This window comes from Serinus canaria, chromosome 19 (genome assembly GCF_022539315.1).
Source record: "Serinus canaria isolate serCan28SL12 chromosome 19, serCan2020, whole genome shotgun sequence".
Taxonomy (NCBI): Eukaryota; Metazoa; Chordata; class Aves; order Passeriformes; family Fringillidae; genus Serinus; species Serinus canaria.
In genome coordinates this window covers 11,021,040-11,043,459 of record NC_066332.1, presented here as the reverse complement: position 1 = coordinate 11,043,459, position 22,420 = coordinate 11,021,040, and the positions used below count along the sequence as shown (strand labels likewise).

The window sequence follows — 22,420 nt, the reverse complement described above, 5'->3', positions numbered from 1 at the left end:
GAACACAATTGGATTGGGGCATTGTTTGATTCTTTAGGGCTCCAAGTCTCTGGTTGGATATCTTCAGCAATTCAATATATATTGATGTTCTTGATATTAATACTAATCATTTTTGGAGTATATAGATGTATTGTAGGTATGATTAGACGAGAGCATATGCACACTCGATGACTGATGGATGCAATGACTCGAATTCCAGCAACACCACCGCCCCGTACGAAGAGAACAGACATCCAAATGAAGCTGAAATAAAGAATCGAGCATTCCTGCAAATCTAAGATTGAGGAATGCTCAAAAGGGGGGACTTGTTGCAGTGAGTTATTCTAATATTTAAATAAGAATAGCAAAATTATGTATTAGACGTAGTTATGCTAAGGATTGTAACCCAAGTAGGCCCTTGGCACAATATATGTGAACTAAAACCAGTGTTGCAAAAATCAGTAGAGCATGGTTATCTAAAGAATGTGCAGTAGAAAAAGAAATTGTCATCTACATGATGTATGTCCCTAAAGAATGTTCTGTTAGAGATACAATGTAACCGTTAGTCAAGGAAAGCTTAGAGAAGTATAAAGAATCCTGTAAGTTTGTTGGAAAGCTGGGACTCTGATTTTGGGACGCTAGTCCGCAGAGACCCCAGGGCCCTTAATAAAGCACCACATAAAACAACTTTGTTGTTTTGTGTTTTACTCGCTTTGGATACGGGCAGCACACTGAGGAGCCTCTCCATCCCGTTGCAGGTAATATTGTCCAGCCAGATAGTCCATCCCAGATCCTCTCCTAAAAGAAATGCTGCCCAGGCTGATACTGCGTTCCCCCAGCCACACTGCCTACACACAACAGAGGCATCTGCTGTGTCCCAGGAGTCATCACACACCATCCCGCACACGTTGCTGTACCAAACCTCTATCCGTCCCAAGGTTGGAGCCATTCTCCAATCCTGCAAGTCCTTGGAGAAAAAGGGCTCAAGAAGCTGTCAGTGTGTGGACACAGACATCATGAACAGGCTTGAGCAGAGGCAGGTCTGAATATGGCTTTAGAAAGGCAGAGTCAACACCAGACTGAGTGTGACAAGAGCAGTTCAAGGAGGGTTTTAACGGAGTTTAAAACGTTAGCAGAGTTCTCTAACTCTATCATTTTTTCTCTCTTATATCCATATGTAAGCACTGTGATGAGCTTTGTTACTTATCTTCCTGCTGTTGTCAGCATCTGCACATCATTGTTCTCGACCTGCACCTGGCCATGTTTGTGATGTCACCTCTTGCCACAGAAAGCACAAGGTCACTGTAGAGACACAGCAATGAAACACAAGGACATTTGAGTTTGCCACTAAAAGCAGTAAAATCAAGTTCTCCAGATGAATCCTTATTCCAAACTCAAGAATGGAAAAAACAAGATGATACAGATGTGCTCCCATCATCCTGGAGGCATCTACAAATAGGCACTTGTGACACCCTTTTTACTGTCAGGCCAGTGAGTTTTTCATATGCACTCATGGTGAGTGCAGCCCCACAACGCAGATGCCAGGACTCATCAGCTCAGCAGAACGGCATTTGCTTTGCAGCACTGCAACACTCGACAAGAGCATCCTCTTCCCTGTGCCAATAGCTTGGAAGTATTTTGAGGTCAAGGCTACTTGTCCCATGTCCCAGGTGACTTTTCTTCCTACCCCATCCTAATAATTTGTCTATGGCTATAGACTTGGCAGGTCTCAGCCACAATAGCAGCAATTACTGCCCTTTCCAGTTTCCCACACCACAGGGAAGAGCCTGGAGGTCCCCTCTAAACTTTCCTCAGGAGGAATTCAACAGTGCTGTGGTCCAGCCCCATGGTCCTACAGTGATAAGAAGTGATGGGTGGCCTAGGAGAGGCTCTGGTTCCTGGGGAATCTGAAGCAATTTTTCAGCAGCAACACGGACACCACGCCAGGAGGAGTGTAGTGGTTTTGGTTCGCCAATTTGAGATTTCGCCAGTTTTGAGATTTCCCAACCAATGCACCAATGCATGTGGTAGGTTCAGTGCTGACCAATCACCAATACACTCACTTCCTGCTGTGAGGTAGGATTAGGAGAAAGGCAAAGCAGGGACAAAACTTTAAAAAGGTATAAAGAAACGTTTATTAACAGTAACTAAAAGAAAGAGTAGTAAGAATCAGAACAAACCTTCAGGACACTTCTCCTCCTCCCACAACTTTTTCTTTCCCACTGACAATGTAAACAAACAAAATCTAAAATTTCAGTCAGTTTACCACCTCTAAAATAGTCTTTTTTTCAGTTCACTTAGGGAGAGAAGTCCCTCTTGTTAATGTTATGGAGGTTTCTCTACAAGAAAACAGTTCTCTCATGGCTTTTAATTTCCATGAATAGCAGCTGCTGGGGGAAAATGATCTACAATCATGAAATCCCTCCCATTTTCCAGAAACTTTTCCCACAGCTGTGGTTATGGGCCATGTCAATTTATGGGGTACTTTTTTAAAGATGAACTGTTCAAAGGCAGTCTATCTCTAAAATTGTCTTCATCTTTGGGAAGAGAGGTCTTCTTCTCTCCCTGGGGGCACAGGGTCTTCACTCTTCTCTCTCCCTGTTCAAACTTCTCATAGATTACAACTGCTTTATCATCTGCTTACTTTGGCATAGAGGCCTTTGCTCAATATCAATTTGAACACTTCATATCCCCATGGTTTCATGTGCTACAGGGAAACAGTCTTTTCTCCATAGCTTCACAAGGGAATTTCAACCCTAAAATTAAGACATCTCCTCATCCCTCCCATCTGGGACTTAACTTCCACACTGACCTCGATGTCTTCATGTTCCTCCTTTAAATTGCCTGCATTTTGTTCTTTTGTCTCACTCAAGGGAGGATTGAAGCACTAAAAAGTAACATCTTGCCGAGGGCCTGCAGAGGGTCACCTGACCCTGGCCGGGCTGGGTGCAGATGGCAGAAACTGCAGTTTGAGGGGGGATGGGAGGCTAGCATCTAGTCAGCTAGGCCAGAACTCAGCAGCAGCACGATGGGGGAGGTGGCTCCTCCTTCCCCCTGCCTGGTGGTTGCAGGTGAACTTCCACAGTGGTAAAATCTTGGCCTGGCCCGGGCTGCTTCTGGGGACTGGCAGACTCAGCTTGGCCCCGGGCTAGCAGCATGATGTTAGAAATTGCAGCCATGGCCTTGCCCGGCCTGGCTCACGGCACTCCCTCCCCTGCCCAGCAGCCGATGGGAAGGGGCTGGCAGGTGTCCTGGGGGAAGGGGCCCAGCCCATGGCAGAGGTCACCTGGCCTGGCTGAAACAGAGGGCCAGGGCATCTTACCTCTTTGCCAGCTGGAAGAGAAAGAGGAAGTTCCCAGGTTTCTTTCATCTTTAACATGTTTTTCACAGAGGTGTGTACAAGTTTCTAGTGGCTAAAAGCTTTGCATTACTTCCATAAATGTCTTCCATGCAAAACCAGGACATTGAGGCACCATGTACCTCAGCTGGGGTCACCAAGCTTCCCCCAAAAGGGAAAACGGATGGAATAGCAGCTTGACATTGCCTCCCCTTGGCCAGCACTGAGTGCTGCAGGGAGACCTGTGGGATTTGGCCTCTAGATGGGTGTCTCTCAATTCCCCAGTCACAGAAACACAGTGCATGTGAAGGAGCTTCCCTGAAAAAAAATGCTGGTTTTAGGCCAGAGCAATTTCTTACCATGTAGAGGACAGCAAAGAGAGGGGAGAGGACCCTTTCCCAAACAGTTCCTTGGGTACCAAAGCAAAGGTGGTCTGGTCAGATGCAAAGGCCACCTCTAGGCTCAGAAGCCTACAGCACCCTACTTTTTGCCCATATGGGTACAAAGGAGCTCCCTGCACATGCAGAATGCCCAATGGCTGTGACTGACCCAAGGCAGGATTTTCCCCTTGAAGACACGCAACTGTGAGCAGGTGTTTTCTGCCAGGAATTTGGGAGGATTGGAGCTGAGCTGTTGAGTAGGGTTTGGCTATTGCACACTTTTGGTGCAGCTGCCTGTGCAGCAGTGCCAGTCCAGAACTCTTGACCCAGGAGCTACCAAAATGTGCTAACAGGGATGGCATTACTGACTTGTCCTAGGATGACTTTATGATACTTGCATCCCTAGTCACCTGTTCTGTGTATGCTGGATATTAAGTTCTGCACCTTTAAGACTGGTTCAGAGAGTGAAGCGGGGGCGGGGAAAGAAGCACAGTTTGTTTTCAGAAACTGCATTCCTTCTCAGCGACTGGGACTGCGTTTTCTGCAGCATGGACAGACAGTGGGAGAGAGCTCTCCTTTTACTTTTTTTTTAGCTAGCTAAGGCAGAGAAGTTCCCCAGATTGTGGCTTTTCTTTTTCTTGGAACTGATCAGCACTACTCTGGACTAAAACCCCAGGAAAACACCAGGAGCTCACACCTGTGGCCTACCGGGGCCAGGATGTGGCATCTTCCAGTGCAGGAGGGACTGATAAGAGACTGAGTGAACCAAGCTACACCCAAGAAGGACTTTCTGAATTTGCCATCTCTTCAGAACAGCAAGAGGTTTTACTGGTTTGGGTTTTTTTTGTTTTGTTTTTTGTTTTGTTTTGGTTTGGTTTTTTTTTTTTTTTTTTTTTTTAATGCTTGTGAATACTATGCTTGTTAAAGAAACAGTTTTTTTTCCACTTTTCTCCAAAGAAATCTTTTCTCAAACCAGTAGGGGGAGGGGTGACTTGAATATACTTTCTAGAGGGACCTCTTTGGAAGTTTCCTCCCAAATTTGCCCTAAACCAGGACAGGCTCTGATAGTGAAAGATTTTGTGACCAAAAATATATAAGGATGTATATTTGCACTTGGGATGGCCATGTACTGCCTGAGCAAGACCACCAGGCCAAAAACATGCTTCAGGCTCACAGGTATGGAGTAAAGCCAGAGCCTTTGGTCCAGTTCAAATGTTCACTGTTAGAAAGGAACAAGATTACATCTAGCATCTGGATGAACTCCAGGCTGGAGCAGGAGAGCTGACTCAGACACACCTGGGATGTCATCACCAGCAGCAAAGAGAAAGAGCATCTGCAGATGTCCCATGGAATCTGCATCTGTTGTGTGTGCTATGAACCAGAGAGGTGGGCGGTGCTCATTGCCTGATTGGGAGACGGTCAGTGATGCTGGGAGTGTTTGGGGACATTCTCTAGAAGCCTGTTGTTTTCCCACCCCTGGGAGCTCCTCAGGTGCTGCTGTGCCCACTCCACCAGGAACCTGCCTGCCTGTCAAGGACACAAGGTCACCTCAGCATCAGGCAGGCAGGCAGCCAGTTCCACTGAAGTGACTGACTGGAATGAGTCAAGGAAAATAGTGTCAGAAATTTTACCAGTCTCCTAGGAATGTATCAGAGCAGGCTCTTAATAGAATAAGTACTGTAAGCTGTCCTGCACATAGAAGCAGTAATGGGGTATGGCTTCCTGCAGGAGATAGTTTGATGTATCTGGGCCATTTCTAACTAAATCCTCCCTGATGCCCCCTCTTTGTAGCTCTTCCAGCTCCTCCAGGATTAAGCAGCTCTCTCCTTTTTCTCTGAAAGACACAAGGCTACTTGCAGCTCCAAATGCAAAGCCCTGTGGGAGCTCCCCTCTGGGGAGCATCAGTGGTGACAGCAGGATGGCAGCCTTGGCTACCCAGCCACAGCTGTGTCCTGCTCCCAAGTCCTGTCTTATTTATGGAGGCCCTTGCCAGCACAATGTCCAGACAGCTGGCACTGAGTAGTCCAGCATTGTGTAGTCCAATAGGCACTGGGATGAGGGCAATCCCTGATTTTGGATCCTGGAAACTACCGGGGGTGAGGGGAGAGGCATGTTAAGACCCATATGGCCAAAATCACATTTAGGATCAATGACCTTGGAGCACCTGGGGCAAAGTTGGCTTCTGCTGGTTCACCAGCCCAGAGGAGCAGTAACTGTGAAGTCCGGATTGCCATGGTAAGGATGGGGAAACTGAGAAATTGCTTGAAGGTGTAAGAACACAAGAGGAAACAGTTTTCAAGCACAGATCACAAAAACAGCTGACAGATCAGCAGGATGCTGGGCCCAGAGATTAGGCACATTGACTCCCTCCTGTGTCAGTGCAGAGAAAGTCCATGACCCAGAGAAGGGCTTTGCAAACCACCAGGTCAAACACCAAGTGTGTTTGGAAGCTCCTAGGAACAGCATCAATGCTGTACCTCCTCAGGTGCCCTCAGGCCAGGCAAGCCAGGCAAGAGTCAGACCAGCAGCATGGCCAGCCTGGACAGACCCCTGTGTCACCTCTCCCACCACTCACCAGCTCCTCACTCCTCTGGGTCACCAACTCAAAATTGCTCTCTGAACACACATGTACCAGACTTGCAAATCTGCTTTTGTTTCTGAAGATGGAAAATCTGACATCCCCAGGGACACAGCTTCACCTCCTGTATTCAACTCATTCAGATAAATCCACTTAGTTCCACCAGCGTTTAACAGGAGTGGAAGGTTATTTCAAGTGAGTCCAAATGCTTTTATTTCCTGTATGTCCACTGCTGGTGAAGGCAAAGGAAGATGAGGACTGAGGGGAAAGGCAAGAGCAGTTAAGGGCTGTGAGGAGCAGGGGGTCCAATGGTGATTTCCATCATGTGCTCCCTGCTGGAATGCTAAAGGCACCAGCCATGGCTGAGAAGAGGCAGCTAGTGGTAAGGCTTCATGACAGTGGGCTCCATCCTCATAAGGATGCTTTCATCTGGCTGTGATTAAAGCCTTCACACCTGGAGGAGCTGCAGCTGCATGGACCTCACATCTCCATGTCCTCTATGGTGATAACTACTTCACAGTGACACCAACCCACTGCTGGAGTTTCTGCCATCAATACACGCCCAGGAATGCCTGCCTGCTCAGCAGAGACTGTTCTCACAGCTCACCCCCCCCAGTTTTGGTAACTTCCAGAACAGGACAGATCACCAGACCCTGCAAATGTGGCCACTTCCCTCCCTAGCAGAGCCAAACAGGTTGGGATGATGATGGGATTTTCCTCTTTAGGCAACCTCTGGTGTGTCTGGAGAAGAGCTGCACACACTGTCCAAATGCAGGAGTGCCATCTCCTGGGCACTGGGAGACAGTATACAACAGCCTTGGAAAACCATCCTCAGAGCTCCGGAGGCTAAGAACATGCTGCGATGGGCAGGTGGCCACCCATGAAGAGAAACCCAACCTTTGCGTGCCCCAGCAAGCAGCTGCAGGGTCAATGAACAGCTCTCAGGTCAGTGCGTGTTTAACTGTGCCAGGAACTACATACAATTTCCCAGCCTAAAAAATGACTGAGGACACCAGACCTTGACCAGTCCTGTATCAGCACTGGAAGGTTGCCATGCTTCAGATCCCAATGGTTTGCTGTGGAGGAACGGGCACACGGCTCCACGGTGGACGCGCAGGGACAGACACCCCAGCCTCCCATCCCTCACTGTGGTTCTGCCTCCCTCAGCTCCCTGTCCTGCCTCCAGCTCCCCTGAGGCTGCTCCCTGTCCAAGGACTAGCCCTGTGCCTGCTTCCCCCCTCCCTGTATGCTGCCATTCCCTAGGGTCAAACCCCTGATGTGTCCCCACAGTGTCAGAGCTACAGAGTGGCCATATTCATTCAACACTGCCTTTCAGCTAAGCACGTTCTTCCCACATTATACTGCTCCACAGGTCTGTATCTGCTCCCCATTCTCCCTCAGTTCATAACACTCGTTTTCCTTCTCCTCCCCACTTTGCCCTGCCGCCTAGAGAGGCAGACATATCCACGTAGAATTTCAGCTCAGGTACTCTAGTTTCTGACAAAATAACATGGAATGAAGCCAAGCTCCACGTGAAGTCCCACAAGAACCTGTTTCACTGGCCGTGAGCTGTGCTTTCAAGCAACTCTTACAGCCCTTTACAGGGGTAATGGGAATCCTCAACAACCATTCTTACACTCACTGATGGATTTATGGCAATACATATCTGTTCTCATACTAAATAGAATCATGGGATGGGATAGAAGGGACCTTGAAGATCATCTTGTTCCATCCAAATAATGGACAGGGACACCTTTCACTAGACCAGGTTGCTCAAAGCCCTGTCCAGCCGAGCCTTTGACACTTCTAGGGATGGGGCATAACTTCACTGGGAACCTGTTCCACTGCAGAATACTACTAGTACCAACAACAATAATGTAAGAGTGAACACTTAGGTTACAGCATTACCCTTCTTTCCTGCCTGTTTACAATGCTGTGGAAAATACATTGCATTTCAGATTCCAGCAGACACTGTGCTCTGTGTTCCATTATGCAACTGCTGTGTTCCAGGGATACTCACAGCCCAAACTTCTCCCCAGAATTACACAACACATCAAATGAGTGTGCACCTAGGGAACTTAAATGATTTTCATACTTCACCAGCAGAAATGATGGGCTCCTCATTCCTATAAAGCAACCTAGTAAACTAATAATAATCTGATTATTACAAATCTACAATCTGGCAAATATTGTGTGAGATCCAGTTACTCTCCTGTCTTCTAGGGAAATTAATGACACCATTAATTCTGTTGCTCCAGAGCAGAAGTGGTCCTAGTTCATACATCCCCTTGGGCAAATGACCCAGAATAAACAGCCATTTACATGCAGGGGGTAATCTGAGTGTCCATCTGCCTGACACAGTGCATGGTTAGATTGGGTATTGAGAAAAAATTCTTCCCTGTGAGAATGGCGAGGCCCTGGCACAAGTTACCCAGAGAAGCTGTGGCTGCCCTATCTTTGGAAATGTCCAAGGCAAGGTTGAACAGGACTTGGAGCAGCTTGGTCTAGTGGAAGGGATCCCTGCCCATGGCAGGGGTTGAAACAAGATGTTCTTTAAGGTCCCTTGCAACTCAAGCCATTGTGGGATTCTATGAGTCTAAACAGTTTTCGAGGGCTGCTGTTTCTCATCCTGAAGCAGCCACAACAGGGCTGTATAAAGCAGACCTAGTCCTCAGTGCCCTGAACAGCACAAACACAGGATCCCTAGAATGCATTTGCATATTAAACACAAATCTGCTTTTCAATCCCTGGGAAAGAGCTATGAGATCACAGCTTCTGCTTTGACTGCTTTAGGCAAGCAGCTCTGGAGCTGCTGCCTCTCCAATACACAGGAAATGTTCATGCCACAAAATCTTCCCACACATTTCCTATGAAGAAAAAATAAAACCATAAACCCACAAAACCCAACCCACAATTCTCGAAATTTTGTCTTTCCTCCATTCCCAGGAGCAGTACCCACGGGGTGGCCGGGCCTCCCTCTCCACTGTCCCAACAGCTCCCAGGCCGCAGCTCCTGCCTCTTCTTCAACCTCACCCGCCCCGAGGCCGTCCCGCCGGAGCCGCCGCTCCGCTTCCCCACAGAGCGAAGAGACCCGGCGCCGAGGGGAGGCTAAGAGGCCGCACCGGCGGGCCCAGCCCGGGCCTTCCTACGAGAGCGGCTGCGCCCGCCACACAAACCCACACAACCCCACAATGCCCCGCGCCAGACACGGAGGACAAAGCCCGGCGCGCGGTCCCGCCGGGGTACCCGGCTGGGCGCGAGGCGGGGCGGCATCCGGAACGCGCTCTGATTGGTGGCCACGGGGCTAGAGGGGGCGGAGTGCCCTGTGATTGGTCGCCCAGCGGCAGAGGGGGAGGGCGGATAACGGGGGGCTACAAAATGGAGCCGTGCGCTGCACTGCCACTTACATAACGCGACCTCTCACCCCCGCCGTGCCGGCGGGGCGGGGCAAAGCAGCACGATCGACCGGCCGTAAGACCAATCCGTAGCTGGCAGAGTACGTGCCTAGCCAATAGGCTGTCGGCGCCGCGGCGCGGGGGGTGGGTGCTGCGGGGCGGGGCGGCAGGGTCGGGGCGCGCGCGCGGGGCCGGTCCCGCCGCCCGCCGTGAGGGGGAGCGGAATCTCCCGCCATTTTTCAACCGTCCCGCCCGGGCCCCGCCGGGTCTCACCATGGCGCCGCTACTCGGCCGCAAGCCGTTCCCGCTGGCTAAGCCATTGCCGCCGGGAGAGCCGGGCGAACTGTTCGTCATCCCCCACACGCAAGAGGCCTTCCGCACCCGCGAGTATCCGCCACACCGGGGCGCGGAGGGGCTGGGGCGGGTCCCGGGGCCGTGGAGCCGAACAAAGCGGTGGTGGGGTGGGGCGGGTAGCGGGACCGTGAGGAGAGCGCGGCGGGCACTGCCCTGGACTCGGCGGGGTCGTTGTTCCCTGAGGAGTTCCGGAGCCTGTTCCAGGCGGGTGGGGGAAGTGGGACAGCAACTCCGCGGGGCTGGAGCGGGCGGGGAGAGGAGCTAACGGGGACCGGGGACCGTCAGAGCGGGCTGTGAGAGCAATTCACTCCTGGAGCGGGTGCGGACATTGGGGTCCCGAGGGCCAGGAGCACACTGGCACCGGAGGCTTCCGCATTTCTTAATTTCTAGAGAATTAAACAGCGGCAGGAGCTCTCGCTGTGTACATCCCAGGCTTTCGTTTTGAGCATATCTCTTCCTGGGCTGCTTTTGCATAAAACCCAATTCTTTAATTTTTTATTTTCTTTGCGTGTGACAGTCTTTGATAGCTGGAAGTGGCCGTATGCCAGACTGGTGACTGACAGAGCTGCGCGGCAGCAGAGTTAGTGACCAAGTCTGCAGCAGGGCTGAAGGGGCAGGACCTCGGCGCTGTAATGTGCAGACTTGCTGCTTCAGAAGGCTGTGTTATAAAAATCAGGATCTGAGTTAAGAACTAAGGAAGGGCTCTAAGTGAGAGGGAATGCATGGATATAGGAAGGTGGTGTTGGCAATGTGGACGACAAAGGGGCTCCAGAACTTCCATAGCCCCTGTGTTGAAGAGTGTCTTTCTGCAGTGAGCAGAACAGGCGGAGGAAGCCTCTAGGAAGGGTTAGGTGGCCTTTGAAGAGGAAATGTATCTCTTGAGTGCAGGTAGGCATTGTTAATGCCCTCAGCCCAGTAAAACAAGTTAGGTGGAGTGTTGGAGACTTGCTTTTTAACTGTGTTTCAAATTAAAATATGCAGTCTGTGACACCAACCTGCTCTTTTGGTGTGTGCAAACTGAAAGTAGCTCAGTCATCCACCTGACCAGGCAGTTCTTTTTCCCTGTGAGGAGTGATCAGTGATCAAAAAGACGAGTTTAAGCCTAAATACTACTTTTATTGAAGAAGACATGGCTTTAAGGGCCATCTGCCTTGTCGGAATAGCACAGGGGAGTTCTGGGGCTCCTTCTGAGAGCACCATTTTGTTGGGTGGCTCTTGTGGATCTAGCGAGTAGGTGGAGGACATGTTTCTGCAAACACTTGGGTGGTATTAAAATTAAGGGGGGAAAAAAGATAGTTTCTCATCCTGAGAGGGGAGGGTGTTAGCTGTAGGGTTAGAAGGAAAGAAGAAACCAAGGCAAGCACTGAGGTTCTGGAGAGGCTCTTTTCTTGGAGAAAGTATTTCATGGGGTGCTGTGGGAGGCAGCCTAGCATGTTCTAGAAAGTTCGTCTTGGCAGACAGACGTCATGAGGCTAAAAAGAGAAACCAAGCAATGTTGGGTTTCTGCTTTGTCTTGTTGACGGTGTATAATATATGCTAGGCCAAAAGTGGAACAGAAAATTGCAAATGAGCCAGTGAGCTGGAGGGAGATGTTACCCCAAGGAAGACTTGGAGGGCTTTTTTGGTCACTTCCGTTTATCCTAGAGGAGTGGCTCTGGAAGATGGGAGAGCCTACTAAGAGTGTGCCAGGAGGTACCTGAGTTTTCACCCAGTGTTATTTATGCCAAGACCTGACAGAATATATTCTCCTGATTGTTTTCTATCTTGGAAAATTATTGATCAACTCTTCCCCTAAAGACTGTGTAAGTTCTTGTACTGCACAACTACAAGTAAGGCATTTGGAGGACATCGAAATTTCTTAAAGCTTTTTTTTGTTGTTGTTGTTAAGATTTGCAGCTGCAGCAGATTGGGTTACACAAAAAATGGAGACTGTGGTGGTGTGCACGAGGAGAGACATCTTCCCCTTGGGTGTGTGAAGGGGAAGTGTTATGGAAGTGTTTGATAGCAGTGGGAATGGAATAAGCTGGTCAGTGGAGTTCAGGCGTTTGTTTGGCCTCCTTTTCCTTTGTAGCTCTACGTGGTTTCCTTTGACTGCCAAATCCTGCAAAAACCTTCTAAGAGAAGTCCTGCTCTGTAGAGCCCTTTGCATCCTGGCAAAACCTCATCCTGCTAAGTCTGGTTCCGCTCCCCCTCATGGCGGGTCTTGCTAATCGTGTGGGTGTGGGGATGGCAGATCATAGGGCAGCCAGGGATAGACAGCATCTTAATGTCACTCTAGGACAAGGAGCTCAGTGGGGTCTGCTCTGAGCTACTTGAAGTGTCAGGAAAATGCTTTGCATGTGTATGGTGCTGTCACCAGTGCAGTGGGTGCTGAGTATTTGCAGTCTCCCAAAATACCCTGTCTGTACCCTGGTGAAAAATCAGCTCAGCTGTGGGTATATGGGTCTGCTGCAGCATGGTTTGGAAAACTGCTGCTGCATCAGGAGATATGCTGGATTCAGAGAGCTCAGCTGGCCTGGGCTGTTTCAGCCAAAGCTTTTCCCCCAGCTTCCAGTGCGTGGTTTTGGGAAGCTGTATTGTCTCCACTCTGGATAAAAGCCTGCTGTCTTTCTTTAGTTCACACTTCTGTATGGTATCAGCGCAAGGAGGATAAGGGTAGGGCCAGGTTTGGCAAGTTAGAGGCTGCTCGCATCCTCACATGTGATACTGGTCAAACTCTGCCTGGGAAGTGGCAGCACCAAGACACTGTGTCATGCTCTCCAATTGCAAGAAGAACTTTGCCTCCAGGGAGTAGCACTTTATAAATGTACCCACATTTCTGGGGAGTTTACCTTATTGGCTAATGTAAGTGCAAACAATTCAGATGGAGTACATCTTTTTTGAAGTTGATATTAGTGCTCTCCCAGAAATGACTAACTGAGGAAAAAGTAAATGTTTTATTCTGTCAGCTGTTGTTTTGTGCAGTGGTTAGCTTGGTTACTTTTAAACGTCTTTCTATAAAGAAAAGTCCCTTTTTTCTACTGTAATTCTGTTTGTACTTTAATTTCAACATCTTTCAGCATTGGGTGATCTGCAGGGGGATGCAAACAGATGTGATATATTAACAGCTACACAGTGGATAGTCAGCTGTTTCATTCAATATACATGTTATTTGTTTGCTTTTTGGGCAGTGTTCACAAGTAGCTTGAGTCCAGGATTTTTTTATTTATTCCTGCGTTGGGAATTTTTGGCAGTGGAGGCTCCAGCTGTGTAGAGAGGTGGGTTGGTTATGGTATACCAGGGGCATGATGACTTGCAGTCCTGGATCAGACCTGCTGAACAATCTGAAATTTCTTGGGTTTGTTTCCAGTCTGAGTGGAAAAGACAAACAGTGTATATGTAGTGGAAAGTTTGACCTACAGTAAACTTTGCAGAAACATCCTCCTGCATTTTGGTTTGTGCTGGCCCCAAGAATTCAAAGCATGACCTGACCTGGAGCTCTTGGCAGAGCACAAAGGCAGGGTCAGCACTGTAGGACAAGTCTGGAGCCCTGGGTAAGGAGTGTGTCCCAGGGTCAGTGTTAGATGAGCTGACCAGCTGGAGGTGGAATTCAATTGCGTGGAAGAGGCAGATCTGAGCTGACAAGGGAATGACCCTGTCTGTCACTTCTAAATTCCAGGCTTGTCTGGGAAATGGGAGTCCTGATATGGTGAGGTTAAGCCTGTTGTTATAGGTGTGTACAAGGAGTGGAGCATTCATACAGAAAACTCTCTTGGATCTCCCTAATGATATGGGAAATTATGTTAGGGAAAAAATGTGTCATTCAGTTATTCCCCAGATACAGAGAAGGAAACCAAGGGGAGAATGCAGAGGGATTGCTGGCTGAAGCTGAAGATGGCTGCTGTTCCTGCATTTAAGCTCCTGTCTGCTGTGATGATTGGATTTGGTTTTAAGTCTGTTCTTAGTGGAAAAGGCACAGGAATAAATAGCATTATGGTTGCAACTTAGTCATTATTAAAGTCATTATTGAATCATAGAATCTCAGAATGGTTTGGGTTGGAAGGGATCTTAAAGCTCATCTTGTTCCATTCCCTGCCGTGGGCAGAGACACCTTTCACTAGACCAGGTTGCTCCAAGACCTGTCCAACGTGGCCCCAGGGATGGGGCAGACATAGCTACTCTGGGCAACCTGTTCCAGTCCCAAGTTGCTGTAAATTCAAAGGGGATTCCTGGTTGCTTGTTTGATTTCATTTTTTATTATATTTTTTCTCTTCTAGCTCAGTATCACTACAGCAGGCATCGCAGTGGCACTCCTAGGATGCTCAGTGGGGCTTTGCAGATCAGCTGTGATTTTTAGTTGCCTCTGCTCCAGCACAATGATCACACTTCCTGCCCCTGAACCACAGAACCTCTTTTTTCTGTGAAAAATTTAGCGTATTTTGAACCCCAAGGAGGGTAAGAATGGACTAGATGGTTGGAATCATAGTGGGGTGATGACTTGTCAGTTCTTTTCTTCTGCTGAGGAGCAGGAGACTACACAAGCAGGACAAGCTGGGAGACCATGGGGTTTCTGCTGGAGTTTGCAGTATGCGTCAGGAAAAGGGAGTACTGTGTCAAACTCTTCTGGAGTTGACTCTCTTCCTGGTTAATATCCTTGCATTGATTACGAGGCAAGATTGCTGTGTCTGCAAGTTACTTGTACATCAACACCCATAATGCAGCTGCTGTACCTTATTGTGCTTTACCTTGGGGCATAAGTGAGGAAACATTTAAGGAAATTTGCTTTGCTGGAGTTGTAATTCCTAAAAGGAATCTTAAAAAAGAAATAGTTTGGTCACACTACAATGTTCTTGGATGGCAAAAGGTGTGAGACACAGAGTGCTCTGCTGTGGCTGGTGGCTCTGCCTGTGTAAGAGCACAGAGCAATCTGCTGTTCCCACAAGACTCTGCGAATTGGTGCTGGTGCAGCAGTGGGCTGAGCTGTGGCTGTACCCAGTGTGTCTTATGCTTCATGCTGGCTTTGCAACTGGAGGGCATATGCAGGACAAGCAAAAGGTGCTTTTCTTGCTTCTCTTATAATTTCTCCTCATAACTTCCCATTAGAAGGCATGTGGCATTGATCACGGGGCAATTGGTGTGGATTTACACCACATTGATAATTGTGCCTATGCATCTTCTGTCCATAGTGAGTGTGAAGTAGCTGCTCTCTGTTTACCCTGACTATTAATTGCCACTCAGGTGGAGCAGGGAGAGCAGCCAAAGATGCTCACAGCAGAGCAGTTATTGCTTTGTGCACCCCGATGGCTTGCCCAGGCACCCTTTAATCATGTAATTCCACCTGGAATAACATAACCTTGAGGCAGGTTATGACACAGGAGTGTCAGCACCTGAAGTGAGCCAACAAGAAAGACCGGGACTTTTTACAAGAGCTTAAAGTGACAGGACAAGTCACAAGTGGAAATGGTTTCAAATTAAATTGGGTAGGTTTGGGTTAGATATTAGGAAGTAGTTCTTTGCTGTGTGGATGGTGAGCTCCTGGCATAGGTTGTCCAGAGAAGCTGTGGAAGTGTTCAAGACCGGGTTGGACAGGGTTTGAAGCAGCCTTGTCTAGTCCCTGCCCATGACAGGAGGGTAGAGCAAGATCAACTTTAGTGTCCCTTCTGACCCAAGCCATTCTGAGATTCTGTGATTCCATGAAGGAGGTGATGTAGTTGGTGAGAGAGCTCCTCATGATGGAATGCAGAAGGCTGGTATTGTTGGAAACCAAAGGAAAAAAATGGTCTTTCTAGGGGTTTCAGTTTCAAATGGTTCATTGTTTTTTTCTTTTGTCAAAAGATTGGTGGTGATGGGTGGCCTGGTAATTTGCATCTGGATTTTGTAACACCACCATAAGGCATTAGTAGTAGCAGCGCCACAGTTATTGCCAGGAATTTAGCAGCAGTCCATGCTGTACTTCCTGCATGTGCCTGTGACATTGATTGTGCTGTTTTCCAGTGTATCAGACTGGAAAAGCTGAAAAGTAAGTTAGCAATGCTGTGAAGCCTCCAGCCATCTGTCTTCCCCTTGTGCAATGCAGCTGAGGTGGTGTGGAATCTTCTGTGCCAGGATAAGCAGGATAGGCATTTTGGCCTCAGAAAGCACCAGCACATTTGATTTAGCTCAGCATCCTCATGATATTCACAGAGTCGCGCTGTGAGGCTCTCCTTAGCCTTTGTACACTCCAGTCATAAGAGTTTAATTAGATTTTACTGTTTTGTGCTATGGTGATTGTGGTTTCCACTGCATAAATCCTGTTTTCCTGAGCTGCCACTCGTACAGAGAGTACGAAGCACGTTTAGAGCGATACAGCGAGCGGATCTGGACGTGCAAGAGCACAGGAAGCAGCCAGCTGACACACAAAGAGGCTTGGGAGGAGGAGCAGGAGGTTGCTGAGCTGTAAGTACTGGTGGAGACATGGGTTTGTGCCTGTCTTTAGGTGTTGGGGCTTGGGAAAGTGTGGCTAGTTTGTGAGGTGAGGTAAGGAGCTCTAAGGAGATCTGAGGATTCTGGAGTTAAAAGCAAATGAAGTCCAAATTTTAAACCATCGCTAACACGATTTGGTAATTTACTTATTTAGTGTTGTATCTTGGTATTACTTGAACCAAAATAGTTCAGCATATGGCACTTGGCATATTTTAAAGCCCCTGGAGTGCTTGGAGTACTTTAGAGGGAAAAATAACAGATCTTGAACAATGTACAGTCAAAATAGAATAAAAGGAGTCAGTTGAAGTGTTTGAGATCAGCCTGGTCTGCACCTGTAATTACTTTCTCCAAATCTACATGAGTTGTTGCACTAATTAAAAAAAAAAGTTGTAGTGAGATTTTGGGGAATCTACTCTACTTGAAACAACGAGAGTCCTTGTTCTGTGCAAATTGTGTTCCTCTGGGCTGCTGTGGCCCTGACTTTCTCCTCTAGCCCACAGGAATCCTTGGATGAAATCCAGCACGGCCCTTGTCATAAAAGTGAATTTTCTGTAAAGGTGCAAGTCCTTGTCTCAACCAACACATATAACTTACTGTGTGATTACCAAATCATAGGAATTATGCCAAACAAGTGATGTATTTCTCCATTCTGTCAACTTATGACTTGGACTTCTGTGACTTTTTTTCCCCTGGGTATAAACTGTGGACAATGTCAGTTGTACCACCTAAGAGGTGGAATTTTCTGCTGCCTCTCTTCATGTTTCTGATCCATTGGCAAAGAGTTTACAGCCTTCTCCTAAGGAGAAATTCACCATCATTTGTGGTTAATCACAATCTTAAAGCCAACAGATAAGAAGCCCATTTGCTAGTAGTCCTAATTTCTTTGAGGGGTGATACACTACTGCCTTCAGGCTTTGCTCCCTGGTGTTCTTGTTTGAAAGGGTAGGGGAAGTGCGGAGGCAGCTCCATAAACTTAAAATCCTGAGTCAAAACTCAGTGGTCTGCTGCTACTTTCTTTTGGTTGTCCGTATTGGATTGACCACTTCTGGAAACATTAAGAAATGTCAGTGAAATAGAAACGGGAGATTTCTCAAATTTCTCAATAGCAAATTTAGCTATAGTCTCTCTAATATGGAGTGGGGGGGTGGGGTGTGGGAAGATTCTGTGAAATGAGATTTTGATCTTGTCTCTTTGAAACGGGATGAAAAGCTTCCCAGGTAGTTTGTCTGCTTTAATACCTGACACTAAGCTGGATAAAAAAGTTCATTTAGACAGGTTGCTAAAGGGATATATTTGCTTATGGCAGTTGTAACACAGCACATATAGCAGAGGGTTCTCAGCCATGGATCCTGGAGTCTGGGTAGATAAAAGTGCTTTGGAAAAATGGAGTATTTTTTTCCTCCTCATGGCAACTTGAAACGGACTTTACTTTTTAGCCAGAAGTCTTTGTGCAGCATATGACTTACTGGCCCTGCCAAGTTCCTGAGGTCAAATTTTAGAAGGGAAAGAAGGGAGGTTAATGTCACAGTCCTTTGTTTCTTTGAATGAAAAAGTTTGAAACATGTGAAACATGCAAGATAATATGATTGTGTAAACCTGCCCCTGTCTTTACTGCACTGGCAGCCTGTTGGGGGAGAAGGAAATACTCAATCTTTATCAGAACATGATGTTACTGGAAACAAGTGTTTTAAAATAACAAGCCACAGGATAATTGCATCATCTTGATCTGTGTTAAATATCTAATAGAGAAACAGTAATAACCATCATGAAAGGATTCATGTTGCTGCTCTTCCTGAGTGTTTACAGTATTCCTTTTGGGAAGAACCAGGACAATTGGGGTTTTCATGCCAACTAACACCTGGGGATGGGAGGGGAGCAAAAAGCCCTTGGGTGTTTGCATGCTAATGGAGCATCTGCTTCATTGTGGCTGTTAACAGGAATTCCTGGAATTGGGAAATATGAGGATACTTTGCATTTGGGCTTTTATTCCCTTGAATAATGAAAACTTCTGTGCTTGCTCAGCTTAAAGGAAGAGTTTCCTATCTGGTATGAGAAACTGGTCCTGGAAATAGTCCACCACAACACTGTGTCATTGGAAAAGTTGGTGGATGCAGCTTGGTTGGAGATCATGACCAAATTCGCAGTGGGTGAAGAGTGTGACTTTGAGGTAAGGATATGTTTTCTGTTTTATCCTGTGCTTCTGCATGGGGCTAATTCCAGATAGCTAAAGATAGGAGACGGGAAGAATATGTTAGCCACTCAAGTTATTAGAAGGATGTGAAAATTTATTCTCTATTGAATCCCAGTGACAGCACCTGCTTTTGGATGGAAAATGGTTCTGTAAGCCATACTTCTGGTGAAAGGTGTCCCTGTCCATGTCAGGGATTTGGAATTCAGTGGTTTTTAGGGGCCCTCCAACTGAAACCATTCCAGGATCCTGGAATAATAGCAAGCCAAAAATGACGTATATATGTGTGTGTGCATGGGAAACAGATAAAATTTTTATATTGCTTTAATATGTGATTGTCTGTTTATATATAAATACATTATTTAATTAGAAGAAATAAAAAATAATCATCTGTCATAATTTTTTCACTTGACACATTGCCAGAAGGAGCAGTAGTCTGAAACAAATGGGGCCTGAAGTTAAAGCTTAAAAATCTCTAAAAAGACCATAAAGATTTGAAAATTCCCTCCAAAACTGGGAATGTTAATGAAAGCTCCAACTTTTTGAAAATGGGGAGGAGTTAATGTTGTATGTAGGCAATGTTTAAGACATAGTCTCTAAACTGGAGTTGCTGAGAACACTCTTGCACCTTGTGCATATACTGTATCCTTAGGCTGAGAAAGCAGCATTGGAAAACACTGTGGGTTGGGAGTTGTGCTTTTAGGCCGTCTTAGCTGCTGTTTTTCCTTTCCTCATAGTATTAAAGCCTGTTAGCTCACCTGTCTCGTTCAAGTTCAGTCTTCATCAATATTTCTGTGCAGGTTGGTAAGGAGAAAATGTTGCCTGTGAAAGTTGTGAAAATGCATCCCTTGGAGAAAGTTGACGAAGAGGCCTCAGAAAAAAAATCTGACGGAGCTTGTGATTCTCCATCCAGTGACAAGGAAAACTCTGGCCAGGCAGCCCAGGACAACCAGAAGGAAGCGATGCTGAAGGAGGATGACAGCAGGAGGGATAGTATGAGTAAGTAGAGAGACAGCATGGCAGTAGGTAGCACCTGGCAGTGAGTGTTGGAGTTTGCTCAGTGATCAAATCTACGTCTTGGTGCTGGCCTGTGCATGTCCAAACAGTGTTATAGGGTGAAAATCCTTGTTGGTCCTTGTTAGCGGTGAATTTTTGGGACATCAGTGCTGTTGGCTTTCAGCTGCTTTTGCCTGATTTAAAGCAGAAAATGTGCTGTGATTCTAAGGTGTAATACCAAAAGCAATGCATGTAATGTATAAATGTCTAATGTGTTATTTTTAAAAAAATGAGGGGAACAGCAAAGGTTTGTTCAGAATTCTAAAGTTCTGCTGCAGTGTTCATCCTCAGAGGAAACCTCCCTGTTATTAAAGTGTGTTATTGTGGAGTCAGAGATGAGCTCTAGTTCTCTTTGTCCCTCGTTGTTATAAAAACTAAGTGAGTTTTATTAATTTTTAGTTTATCCTCTTTCCATTTTTCATAAGTTGAGACTAAATCTTTTTTTTTGCCCCTAACAGTTTGAAGTAAAGCATCCTTTAAAACCTTGTGCCTCTTTCATGTGCTCTTCCTTGGTGCAGAGATAGCTAGTGCTGTCCAAGGCTTTTTTTGACTCTGTAAAAATGCAAACAAACAAACGAAACCCATAAAAAACAACAACAACAAAAAAACAAAAAAACAAAAAAAAACAAAACAAAAAACCCAACAACAACAACAAAAAAAAAACCAAAAAAAAAAACCAAAAAAAAAAAAAACCACCAACCACCCAAACAAAAACATTAGGTTTGTCATTTGTCCTGGGCAACTTCTTAATATGGAATTATAAGATTCTTTAAAACAGATTACAAAAAGTGTTTTCAAACAAACCAACCCCAATCCCACAACATAGTTCTAACCTGGAGAGGTTTATTTTCAAGTCTCATAAATGAATAAACTGTTGGCATTTGTAAATAATGACTCTAGCATTCAGGAAAGTTGTGTAATCTCCTCTAATGTGGGGAAGAGAAAACTTTGAAAATAGCCCAGTGAGAAAATAGCAGTCAAGAGTGGAAAAGAAGTCATACCAAGGTCTAGTCCTGAGCTTAAAAATTGTCAGCTCTTTTTGATGTGTACTGTTATGAGCTGTTCTGATTTCATTGCAGTGTTCTGTATAATCAGGAAGCAAAAAAAGGTGTTTCAGAAACAATCTGGCCTCATACACATCATTAGAAACAGGAGTCGTGCTTGGAGAGGGACTAATTATGCTTTATTTATTTATACATGTATTTTTTTAATTGAGTGATGATTCTCTTAAGATGCCACGTAAGAGGCATGAAAAGTACCTTTTACTTCTAAAATGCTCAGTGATCAAATTTATGGCAGCAATTTTGGATCTGGATGTTTAAAAAAATTTACCATGATCCTTGGGGCATTTGTGTGGTGTTCCAGCAGCTGTGGGCACCTGCTCATCTTTCAGTCTCTGACTCAGTTGGTTCTGGCCTGTATGTAGTCACCTCTGGAAGCTGGGACTGTCCTCCCCTTCCTGGAAAAGATGAACCTCAACATTTTCCAGCTCAAGATGCTGGCAGAGTCATAACCTAAACAGTAAACATGCATTTTTTAAATTTCTTTTCCTTGTACATATGCTGTTACTAAAAGGCTATTTTATTGCTAATACTTTTATATTCTGGGTTAGAACACAGGCTCATAGTAACGTCATTGAAACAAATTCATCCAGAGTGTGTTAATATAATTGTAGCAGTTCTTATGATTACACAGCAGACTACAGAAGTAGGAAATGTTGAGTTGCATCCGCAGAGACTGGGGTTTCCCAGTAACACTGACCTGGACTTTTTCTCTCTAGTAATGTTCACATGTGGCCACTTGATGTGGGTTGAAGTCACTACACTAGAGTGAGTAACTGAAAGCAGAAACAAGCTCTCTATAACTGTGATGGAGGAGCTGTGTGTGCATGTGTGCACAAAATGGGACAGAGCAAACTTTGGCAGTTCTATTAATACTTGTGTCAGACTTGCTGGTTTTGTTGGAGGAGAAATGGGGCAGAGAAAGATAGATAGTTTCAGCCTCTCTGCTTAGGGGTTTACTGTTCTTCAGAAGCTAAAAATAAGGCATGATACCAGCTTTGTTGTATCATTTGTGTAGTCTGAAGTGACTTTATATTTTTAGTTGGTTAGGGAATGAACTCTGGAAAATCTGCAGGAGCAAGGAAAGATTGTCTTGAAAATTGATGGTGAACTGCTTAAGGCTGGTTCTGTAGCTTGAGCTGGACTTGGAACCTGGATTGCTCTGGACAATCTGAAATAAAGTGAATACAGGAGACAACACAATATAGATGCTTTAGAAACACAGAATCAGCTGTGTTGGAACAGACCTTAAAGATGCTCTCATTCCAACCCCCCTGCTAGGGATGGGGACATCTTCCAGTAGACCATTTTCCTAAGAGCTTCATCCATGTGGCTTTGAACTCTTCCAGGGATAAATGTATGTTCTATTACAATAGAATGCAACAACAAATGATGTTGGCTTTTTTAAAATTACCTTCAGGATGGAATGGATAGTAATTTCTTCTTCCTCACCCAAATATCCAGGTGCTGTTTGATGGAATTCTATATAGCCATCCCTATTTGTGGAATCTAGACAGTAAATCACAAAAGAAGAGGTCACTTAGGTTTATACCATGTTAGGTTTATACCATGGTGCTGGAGCTTCAGTGCGTTATTATGTGATTCTGAGATCTATATATTTTTTTATTTAGGTTTAGCATTTACTTTTCTT

General features: G+C 46.1%; 1 protein-coding gene across 2 annotated transcripts in view; it reads left to right on the top strand.

Moving 5' to 3' along the window:
* The first annotated feature begins 9,751 nt into the window (after positions 1 to 9,751).
* BAZ1B (bromodomain adjacent to zinc finger domain 1B) overlaps positions 9,752 to 22,420 on the top strand; it is a 42,939-nt gene continuing 30,270 nt past the window's right edge. The window contains exons 1-4 of one of the 2 annotated variants that reach the window (XM_030230659.2): positions 9,818 to 10,056; positions 16,321 to 16,437; positions 18,487 to 18,631; positions 19,453 to 19,651. In XM_030230659.2, coding sequence (XP_030086519.1) covers positions 9,944 to 10,056; positions 16,321 to 16,437; positions 18,487 to 18,631; positions 19,453 to 19,651 — 574 coding nt within the window. In that variant the 5' untranslated portion in view covers positions 9,818 to 9,943. Of the gene's footprint in view, positions 9,771 to 9,817; positions 10,057 to 16,320; positions 16,438 to 18,486; positions 18,632 to 19,452; positions 19,652 to 22,420 lie in introns of those variants that run through there. The other variant, XM_050981976.1, reaches the window with a different exon arrangement.